Raw genomic sequence first — 11,202 nt, forward strand, 5'->3', positions numbered from 1 at the left:
TCCTCCCAACATTAATATTCTTTTGAAACATTGACTTTTATTATATATAATAAAACACATACATGCAGATCAAAATGCTTGAATATTGGATTAAATATAAAATTTTTGGAGAAATCAACTTTCAACTCATTAATGCATTGAATATATTTATTATTATCTTATTTCATGTTTTAATATTCCAATTAATGGGACACCACTTAAGTCAACTCCCACAAATTTCAACATCATACATTCCCATACTAATACAGGAAAACAATGGCAATGAATAATAATAATAATAACAAAAAAGGTTAAAAAGTAAACAATATATATATATACACATAGGAAACTTATTGGTTGCATCAATCTCACCTTTCATTAGGAATATTGTTCACTCCATTTCAACAAAGAATGTGATTCAAATATTTATATGATACAGTGGAAGCACCAAAATGAACAGTTGACCCATCAATTTCGTTATTATTCTGCACCAACTGACTAGTTTAGAACATTAACCCGTCAACTTCAAATGCCCAAAGACAATTCAACAGTAAGAAATCAAAACCACCTGTTAAAAAATGCAAGTGTCGTGCAATTCTCGATGCTTGGTAGTATGGGTTTACTACGTTTCCAGATATTGTTTAGTTCAAGTCCTTTTAGATTAAAACTATAATAGTTTAATAACTTACAGTGTCTCACTCATCGCTAGCCTTCAAAATCTTTATGGTCTCTCAAAGGTTGTCTTGAGTGAGTAAAACCTCGCTAAAGATTAATATCGAATGGACTGTGAGCATGATACAAAAGATTTTTAGAACTTGAATAAAACTCAACTGGTTAAGACATGTACCACTAATACATCAGAGGTTCAAATCTTCAAAATGTCGTTGAACTCTCAATAAAATATAAGAGAACCCGCACCATTTTTAAAAAATGATATATGTTATTTTACTTCTAAAAATTGTACCAAAAAATATAAAACATTCATATTTCTCAGGCACCATCCTGTGCTAACTACATGATACACCTTCAACTTTCTTTTTCCTTTTTTTCCCCTTTCTCCTTTCTCCTAAAATCTCATGAATTCTAAAATCTGTGTTTGTCCTGCACTTCAACTGCAGAGCTGTTCAATTTGAATTACTGTTTCCCATTGTGAACCCGGTGAAGTCAGTTGGCTGGCAGATACATCATTCTCTCTCTCTCTCTCTCTCACACACACACTCACATGTTGGGGGTAAAAAGTGTTTTTCTCTATATATCCGAAAGTTTTTAATAGGTCAAGGACCATAAAAGTGGGTAATAAAAAAGTTACCTGCAAATCGCATCATGTTTTCTTGGACAATACAGTCATTTCCAAATGATGTCTCCGAGAAATTTAAGAGCTGGAACACCTCGAATCTCCACATCGACTAATGGTGCCTCAATCACCAACAAGCTCGAGAGTTCTGGATCATTTCGAATGAGATCCAAAGCACGCAATTGATCCTGAAATATTTTCAACTTAGCTACATATTTATGCTTTATATTCATTGATAATTTAGCTGAATCAAGAAAGATCAGCTTCAGCATAAGCTAAGCTTCACGATGTTATAAATGAATGATGCACCTTGCATTTTGGGACTATTCCTAAGAGAGATTTATATCATAATCAATGAGGATTAAGGAAAGATCATGTCAACAAATTGAAAAGGTGTGTATAATTCCCATTGGAATAATACCTTTCTTTTCATTGCACAAAACTTGCAATCTGATGCTGACGGAGGAAGAATCTGATTCACAATAAGCCTCTTGACAGGGACAGATTCCTTTTTCAGAGAAGCATGCAACCTTGATGATTCATTCACAGCCATAACCTTTGACAAAAATATGTAATGAGAACGACTCTCTCATATGATGAGCTCAGGTAGAACTAAAAGCTGATTCGCAGAATATTCACTTTCCCTACAGTTTGTCCTGGAACCAAACATTTACTTATTCCACATTCCACATTTTGTCATCTACCAATAAATGAATGAATATATTCATTTTCAAGTGATAGAACCCAAATGTATTGAAATATAAACAGTGGGTTTGAAATATAAACAGTAACAACATTATGAGATAAACCAAAAGTTTCTCTCTCTTCTCTTGAGATTACTCTCAAGTCCAAATTCACTCACCAAAATATAATCTAACTACTCTCTTCCTCTCTCTCTATTTATAATGTAAAGAGGTTTCATGCAAGGAAAAACAAAAAATAAAAAAGTGGCCGAGGTCATGCCCATCCTTAGTCAGGAACATATAACTATAATCAAATTGTTTAGTACCGTGGGGATTGTAACTATGACAAATTCCGTAGATTCTTTGTCACGAAAAAGCTCACGAACTTTTACCATTCTCTCTCTTAATCTCTCTAATTTGTCAGCCTGCATGAAACAAACGTTATTATTGGAGTCACAACATCAGGTTGGTATTAACTCCATGACAGTTAGCTTACTGCATCCTGCCGCTTTTCTTCTTGTCCAAATACAGATTTAATGGCTGAGGTTGCTGAAGCTATTTTTTGCCTAAGCTGAAACATAAAGTGTGAAGAGAAAATTAAATGTCCAGATAATAGGTATAAAGAAGACCTAGATTAAACATAAAAATAAAAATAATAAAAATAAAAACTTTAGAAAAGGTACAAAAGAAGAGATGCACTCCTAGTAGGGAACAGGAAGAATCTAATGCGCAGTCTATAGATTGTTAAAGTTCCCTTTATTGTTCATACAACGTAAGCTATCACATTTGCACTGAATTTAGGCATTGCAAAGGAAACAGCAACAGAGTATATATAAACAATAGATGCAGGACAAGCAGGAATGAGAACGAGATAAATAGAGAGACAAAAAGAAGAAAGAAAATTGGAGGATAACTGAATAAGAGAAGCTTACTATTGGATTTGAGAGACCTCAATTGTTCATAATCAATCTCCAAAAACCGTATCAAATGAGGAAATAAATTAAGATCATACAAAATATATTTCTAGCAAGTTCCAAAGTTTCAAGTACCACAATTCTGAAACAATGGTGATCCTTTGTATTCTGTCACAAACATTACGCCTCAGTGAAAAATTTAGACTTTCCATACATTTCTAGCAAGATCTCATATCGCAGTATGAGATCAATAAAAGATGCAGATCAAGGGAAAGGTAATCGATCAAATAGGACTTCTTCAAAGTTCAAAGCTGAGCAAAATACTAAATTAAGCAAACATTCATGGTGACGAAAGGTTGTGAAAAAAGATAGAACAAAAATACTAGACAGGAACAGAAACAATATATGTAGTGAGTGATGCCTCAAGTTCAGAGATCTAATCAGAAAATCCAGCTGGCATTCGTATTAGTAACAACAATCAATTACAGATTGGATTTGAATCCATAATCAAGTCGACTTAATAATTAACCATACCTTCAATATCTTGCCTATGGAAGCATCTAAGAAGTCTGGCAGGGATAGAAGCCTCAAGGTATGACCCTGGTATCAGAGAACAGAACGTTAAATGAATGTCTACATGATTAATTTGGGACATGCTGGATAGCTTACCGTAGGTGCCGTGTCAAAAACTATGCGAGTAAACATGTTATATTCTGGAGACTCAAGAAATTGAATGACCTGGAAATAACTAGAATTAAAACCATGAGGAACCCCAAATAGATGTCAAGCACAAACAGAAAGCAGATCAAGCAATGATTTAACATGTACCTTCGCAATGGCTATAGCTTCATCCAAACCAGGAGGTGGTGTGTCCAGCAACTCTCCGAGTTTCAACTCTCCTAACTTTGTCACTCAAAGTTAAGCAACCAGTCAAATAATTACACTAAGACAAAGGGTTGTCAGTTGTGCATCATTATATTCCTACCTTCATGAGTTAATAAAAAATTGAGAGCAAATCAAAGTGACAAAGATCCATTTATTTCAGACTTCTATGGAAGTTTAGCCTCTATGTAATCTTAAATATTGCATATTCCTCCAAGCACCAATAACTTGGAACTTGCAAATGTTTGCAGTTTGGGAAAGCACGTGCAATAACAGTGCATACATGAAATATAGCGTTTAACATCTGAGCACAATAATGTCATGTAGTAAATATTGTGATTCAGGGGTGGATTCATAGTGTAACACTTGACATATTTCTATACTAAATACAATTTTCCAAATAATACATTTTACCTGGTCTACAAGCATTCCGAGGCCCATGCCATCCATGAAATCTTTTACGCCAGTTCCACCATTTTTTTGAGCTGTACTGCGGAATTCCTCCCTAGCCTTTTCAGGGTTTATCTGTCAACATGATACACATTTGACCAACTGGATTCATAAGAGTAACACCACAGCGAGATGAAAGTAAATTACTCCTAGTATTTACTCCCATATCTACACTTCCATATGGACAATATGTGATAGGGACATCTCAAAGGACATTAGACATTGATTCAGAAAGAGCTTCTGAATTACCTCAAGGGCAAACAATGGAGAGTCAGGACCTTCAACTGGTACCAGTGTACCGCCAGTCAAATCCTAAAACCAACAGCTCATTTTTTCACCTTTTGAAGTTCCACTTAAAGTTCACAGCACAACTGAAAGAAAAAGAAATGCATCATACCTGAGCAAATGAATCACTTAACGAATGTGCTGGATCAGTAGAAACAACAAGCGTGGGGTGGCCACTATTTGCGAACTTCACAGCTAGAGCGGCAGCAGAACTTGTCTTCCCAACACCTCCTTTCCCACCTAACAAGTAATATTTCCGTTCTGTTCCAGAGATCATGCTCTCAAACCCTGCAATACCTTCTGCAGGGGTAGCCACTGATCTCACTGCTTTATAGACAAAATAAGAAGTTATTCACTTTCAAAAATCCACATTGAACTTCACAATTTGGTTACATATCTAATTCCTCCAGAAATGAAAAATGCCCTAAAACTGATTATCTACAATGAGAATATCTACAATCAAATTTCCGCAGTCCAACTGAAAGAGAGAAGGGAACAACATCAATCTGACAGGGATTGAGAAGAAAGAAAATCCGATAACTAGCTCAAATTAATCATGATTACTTGACGGTGGCCCATAAGTCGGGCTTCCTTCCCGAGTAACCCTACTTACAGGTCGTTGTAAATTAATTTTATCAAGAATGAGCGGAAACGACAGAGAACAAGTTCACACCACAAATAAAATATTATTCTTAGAGGAACAACTTGGGAACTCTGTTCAATTTCCATCTTTGAAAAAACAATCATAATAACAATTAGTAAAAGCGATTCATAGAAAGAACAAGACACCTCCATTCAATACCGTTCTCCTCCCTCCCACTCCAATAATTTCGCATAGCAAATTATGTTCACCAACTATATTGAATCAAAATCCGCTCATTACAGACGATAATTTTGAGCGCAAGTAGTAATTACGAAATTTTCAGACGAATTCCAAGCAGCTAACAAAGAAAACTGGATATGTAATCAAACAGAAGAAGAGAATAGAGTGGCGGTGAAATCACCTTGGAAACGTTTTCTGGACGGTTTTGTTGAAGTTGAAAGAGAAATGAAGCGGAAGGTTTTGGCGAGGAAGGGTTGAGGCAAGATTTTGGGATGGTGAGAGAGGAAAGCTGCCATTGCCATGGAATTTCTTGCAGTTAAACTGCGAATACTTGGAGAGAAAGTAGAAGGAAGACACAAGCTCCCCATGGCTATGGCTTCTCTAGTGAATGAAAGTAGTTTTCGAGTTTCAGCTGCACCAGGTTTCAATTCAATTGCTTGATCCGGATCTTGACCCGTATGTCGGGTCAAACCCACGAACCTGAGCCGGGTCTCCTCTAGACAAATTTATTATTGTTTTTTTTATCGAGAAAATTGAAGGGGGGAAAAAAATCCCACCGTTAAATAATATACATTTTCTGAAAAATGTATCACTTGGACAAATTTTGTTGGATTGCTCTATTTCCAAAAGTGATTCTATTCATGGGTTTTTTTTTCACAAATGACCAAAATGTAATAGACTTTTTAAAAAATGATTCAGATTTTTTCTTTGAATAAATGGTTAAATGATTGTTTTAGGATTTATCAACGGTCAAAAATACCCCTTAACAAAATATCTAATTAAAATAGTAACAAATTCAAAATTCGAATAAAAATAAACCCATCTCTCAAATCAAGGAATGCTGGTGATTTATTTTAGTAAACAACATTTGAAAAAAAAAAAATCCTAGAAACGACTTCTAAAAGCAAACAAAAAATGGTTAGTAACACTAGATTAAGAAAGTATCACCTGACATAAATTCATAAATAAAAGTTTCAAAAATTGTGAGACGTATAATTTTGGATGCAAAAATACTATATATGTAGAGAATAAAACCTAATTTGAGATTTTTAATCATTAATCATTCTCTATAAACAACCTATAACACATATTAGTTGTCTATTTTTCATAATTAGGGTATTTATGTTTTGTGTTATATTCTCAATTCTTTTACTTCATATCCATAACATCCCCACGTATATCTCCTACTTGTAAAAAAAAAGTTAAAATTTTATCGCACAAATACCTTGTATTAAAACTAGCTAAAATTTTTATTAGACTTTTAACAATAAAATACCTAAGACAATTTAAAATCTTATACTGAGGTTTAAACCTTATAACAGCTAAAAAAGTACTTTCTAACAGCTAAAAAATAACTAAAATGAGCAATCTAAATATGTACCTTGTACTAGATTATGCTATGTAAATACCTTGTATTAAAAAATAATTAAAACCCAATTTGAACTTGCAGAATGCATGGATGAGGTCGGTCAGTGAAGTACTAAACCTAATGACAAATTTGAAGAATTTGATGGTCTCGAATGTGGAAATCCATGGATCTGGCCACGATAGAGATAATGAAAGAAATACATTTGAATTCTTCGAGGTAGATTTATTAAATACACTGTATTTGTGGTAATTCTTATACATTATGTTTGTTCTTGAACTTGTGTGTGGTTTTAATCAAATAGGAGACAACCGACTCCACTAGGGAGTTGGATAAATTGGAGTGAGATCAAGAAAAAAAATGAAAAAAAAATGACAATGGAGATATAAATGACAAATAATTACAGTTCTATTGAGATGACAAGGAATGATGACTACCCTAATATGTAATTTCATAGCAATAACCTCCATGAATTATCGAAAATTGGCATCAATTGAAACATGCAAGCAAGCAACCTTAAAGTTGTTATATCGTTTATTGCCTTCCATACAACCCCATATGAAAGATGAACAAACGAACTATAGTTACAATGTAGTTAAAATGAACAGATAAATAAAATACGAACAGTTCAAAATACCTACCGGCAAAAGGGAATATTCTGCTATTGTGTACCTCTATCTGTTGTGTTGTTGATCTACCATTCACGTCTGTATTGCATCTACGTATATACCACAGAATAAGAGAACTTGTTTAAAAAACAGAAAAACAAATACTGAATATTGAATACACATTTAAGTTATAGCTAACTATTTTTTTGGAATGTCCTAAAACTCACAATTCGTAATATATAAAACATATTATATTTTTCAATAAAAGTATTATTGAAACTGTACTCTATTATAAAATCTAATAAACGAACTCATGTCTATAATATGAATACTTTAACTTTAGGTAGAGACATAAATGAGGATCAAGTTATAGTATATAGCCTAAAAGGTCAATAAGTATACGGATGAGATTGGGTATCACATTCTGAGGACACTATGGATGCGACTCACTTTGTATACTGATACAAATGATGTGATCCCCAAATCGTTCATGTGGAGACATGCAAGTGGAAGCATCTTATGCAATAGACGTTTGCATAAGACCAGACCACGAAATAGTCACTTTTCTTTATAACGACCGTTTACTGTTAAAACTGACTATTTTAATTCGACGACCTAGGGTAACTCGATCTTAATCCTGAGCCAACTATGAACTTCTTTTGATCCGAGATTATCCTTTGATTTGTTCAGATGAGAGTAGTTCAACAGCACTGCTCAATAAGCCTCTCATTTTGTGGATAAAACCGGATAGATAGCTGGGGACATAGTCCTACAAAAAGAAATTCATTCCTACCCAATTTTAGGGTTAGCAGATAAGTTGTTCTTTTAAGTACTGATTTCTGTCTTAAACAAGGGGGCCCTGCCCTCCATGATAAAGAGGGGCATGGTTTATTTGTTGGATTATAAACTAATTGTTTAATAAAATATCAATGGTGACTTAAGGAACAAGATGTATTTACAAGGGTAAAACAATAATTTTGACCTAGTTGTAAATATGAACGATCTGTGAAGGATTGACTTACTAATCATAGTTAAATCAAGTGGATAGAAATATATCTACAGTGAGAATAGTGCAACTATCGAGATATAGTGGTAGATTAATTCAAATTAAAGAGTTTAACCGATTGATCTCTGTTCGTTGCTATCGTGAGATGTTCTAGGAGTGTATCGTATAGAATAAATAGGAGATAAGTTCTAAGTATAAGTGATGCGTTTATGCTTTGATGCGTCTAATTAATGGTAACGCATTAGGGCGTTAGTAATATGTACAGAACGCACACAACTCTTTCTAATAACGTTCAAGTTTTCCTAAACTAAGCCCAAGTATAAATCTAATTTAGGTTCCTGGCAATTCTAGGGTCGATCTCAGGGATTCAGTTAACCAAACGCAGACCTTGCGTTGTATCTACTGTAGGGATTTTCCTAAATGAATATGAGAAATGTATTATTTACACTAACTTGTTGTGCCTGTGTAAGAAGATACAAAAGAGTTGAGAGGTGAATGATGGGTCATGCGAAAATGGAATTTAAAGTAGGTGGACGCATCAGTCTAAGATGAACGTACAAAACTAAGATGTGATGTGGATGAGATGGAATGATTTGCTTATCTTTTTGTTTATGCGTTAGACCTTATTCAACACTTCTCAATACGAATAACATACAAATCCTATCTCTAGGATGCATGCGTTTAACACAGAATGCAGGAAACACCAGTAGTCTATCACTAGTTGTACTAGGCATTCTATTTGATGCAGCTTAGTTATTCTTTCGAACAATCTAAGTTAAAGATGCTTTTACCAAGTTAAGTTGGCTTGAGCGTTAGAATGAAGTTATGCATAAAGTATTAATGCATTCAACATAAACAAGAGATAAACAATAGTAAGTATAATGGATCAAACATATGAATTTTATAAAGAAACAAGGAGTCTTTACAAAAAACAATATTCAATCGAATGGAGTGAAAGCGATAAATAAGAAGGAAACTGAGTCAAGCCAAAGAATACAATCTTTTGTAGTTCTTTGGCTCAATCTCGTTGTGTACAATCACTTGTATAAGCAGTGGACAGAGTATCTTTCTCAAGAGTGGTTTCCTCCGCTCCCCGACCGACGGTGTTGGTGGTTCTCAACCCTTTTGATCGTATCAACACCACGGCACAACCTCTACAGAACTAAGACTATAACTACAATTTACAGAGAGAAAGGATCTTGATGATTTCCGAACTTCTTAACTCTTGAGGGACTTCATCTATTTATTGGCGTTGGTCACGTCCACTTGGTGAATGGGCAGCATTAAAGTCCATGCCCTGGTTAGCCGTCTGACTCTCGGAAGCTTTTCTGATGCCGCCTGCTGCTTGGAAGCTTTTCAGACGCCGCCTGCTGCAGGTGCCCATACTTGCAAGTAGTGATGTGACACAATCAGTTTAAAGCTATGAATCTTCTCTGCGTTGAACTCCCTCTGACACATGGCCCATGCATTAGAGCTTTTCGTGCAGCACTTGTATAATTCATTAATGTTAATCCTTGCATTGAAATCTTGCAATACGGTGCGTTAGTGCCACGATATTTAGTCATAAAACTTCTTTTGCATGAGTTTGCTGATGTTTGAATAAATCCATGCGTTTCTACTAAAAATGAGGAGAGCTTATCATTAAAAACCTTAGTTGTTCCAATTTAAGAGTAAAAATAACTTGTATTTCTACAAGTTATCACCACCCCCAAATTTGAACAATGCTTGTCCTCAAGCATTCCAAAATAATTCTTTATTATCTCTTTTGTCTTAAGTGTGCAAGTTCACCTCTCATCATATTTAGTCATAAACTTGAGATAAGAGTTTTGAAAATATAACTCAGATTGACTCTTTTCTTAAAAGGACTAATGTTTAATTTCCAGAGTAGCAGGCCTTTTATCACAACTCCTTTCATTTCTCAAAACATTCCCATCTTTTCTAAACCAACAATGCGTTAGATGCTCTTTGTAAAATAAATGCCAGACAAAAAGAAAAAGATTATGAACTTACTTACCCATGCGTTGTTCCAGGTATCCCACTTTCGTTTTGGCTTGCCCCCACAGGTGTCATGCGAGCATCTAACTACGGGTGAGAACCCTTCACAACTAAACTCATATCTAATATCCGTGCGTTTCAAGATATAATTTTTTTTTCCAGACTAGATAGAGGAGTTGTATGGGACGCGTTGGTCTAAGAGACTTAGCTTCGTTTTGGCTTTCCCCCACAGGTGTCATGCGAGCATCTAACTATGGCTAAGTGTCTGTTCCAATTTAAACTCATGTCATTTAAGTTTTTTTTTTTCTTTTGAAGTAATGACAAAGGAGTTGCGTTTAATATTCTTCTTATTTTGTTCCCTTTTTCTTTATGATGTATTCGTTTGATGCGTCTTAACTCAGATGTTCCCTCATCCCCAAATTTGGAGATGAGCTATACTTATCCCAAATTTGGAGACGAGCTAAATTCTTATTGCTAAAAGAGAAACAAAATTTCAAAAGGCTTTGAGAATCTGAAAGGAGTTTAAGACTTAAAGCTTGCACGCGTTAGAAGGTAAACTTAATCTTTTTAGAGAAGTTCAAGCCTTGTTGAATTTTCTAACACCTATTCTACGCTTATAGATTTCATATAGTTGATATCATTGAGGTTAGGCCAAGCACAAGACTTAGAAAATATCCAAAGAACAAAAATCAAGCATGTCAAGGTCACACGCAAGGAGCAAAATGATAAGGAATTTTTCATTCATTTTCATAATTTCACATGAATTAAAAAAACAAGGCAGGTAGATGCAAAAGAACAATTAAATCAAAATACAAAAAAAAAAAAAAAAAAAAAACCCAATACCCCAAAACTCTACTCTGCTGGCACATCGTCTCTACGTTCTTCCTCAGGGTTTTCATCCATGAAGCGTAAGGGGT

At 34.7% G+C, this 11,202-nt stretch overlaps 1 protein-coding gene across 3 annotated transcripts; it reads right to left on the reverse strand.

Annotated features, from left to right (window-relative positions):
• Window positions 1-290: 290 nt before the first annotated feature.
• LOC120081907 (P-loop containing nucleoside triphosphate hydrolases superfamily protein) lies at window positions 291-5,845 on the reverse strand. Of its 3 annotated transcripts, none has more exons than XM_039037088.2 (12): window positions 5,492-5,845; window positions 4,600-4,811; window positions 4,452-4,514; window positions 4,167-4,277; window positions 3,699-3,773; window positions 3,540-3,608; window positions 3,405-3,470; window positions 2,453-2,527; window positions 2,283-2,381; window positions 1,695-1,829; window positions 1,289-1,461; window positions 291-464 (listed from the first exon to the last, which is right to left on the reverse strand). In XM_039037088.2, the coding sequence occupies exons 1-11, from the start codon at window positions 5,676-5,678 to the stop codon at window positions 1,324-1,326; spliced, it is 1,230 nt and encodes a 409-aa protein (XP_038893016.1). In that variant the 5' UTR covers window positions 5,679-5,845; the 3' UTR covers window positions 291-464; window positions 1,289-1,323. The 3 variants fall into 3 exon arrangements, with proteins under 3 accessions (XP_038893016.1, XP_038893015.1, XP_038893014.1); XM_039037087.2 differs by having other exon boundaries at window positions 291-763; XM_039037086.2 differs by lacking the exon at window positions 291-464 and having other exon boundaries at window positions 900-1,461.
• Between the last annotated feature and the right edge of the window lie 5,357 nt (window positions 5,846-11,202).

This window comes from Benincasa hispida, chromosome 7 (genome assembly GCF_027475165.1).
Source record: "Benincasa hispida cultivar pf3 chromosome 7, pf3_genome.v1.1, whole genome shotgun sequence".
Lineage (NCBI taxonomy): Eukaryota > Viridiplantae > Streptophyta > Magnoliopsida > Cucurbitales > Cucurbitaceae > Benincasa > Benincasa hispida.

What these genes read in the sequence shown, in the direction of transcription:
- LOC120081907 (XM_039037088.2), bottom strand. Translation starts at nt 5,678, where the DNA reads ATGGGGAGCTTGTGTCTTCCTTCTACTTTCTCTCCAAGTATTCGCAGT. An exon ending in AAGAAAAGCGGCAGGATGCA is followed by an intron (nt 2,382 to 2,452) that starts GTAAGCTAACTG and finishes TGTTTCATGCAG; the next exon opens with GCTGACAAATTAGAGAGATT. An exon ending in TTTGTGCAATGAAAAGAAAG is followed by an intron (nt 1,462 to 1,694) that starts GTATTATTCCAA and finishes AAAATATTTCAG; the next exon opens with GATCAATTGCGTGCTTTGGA.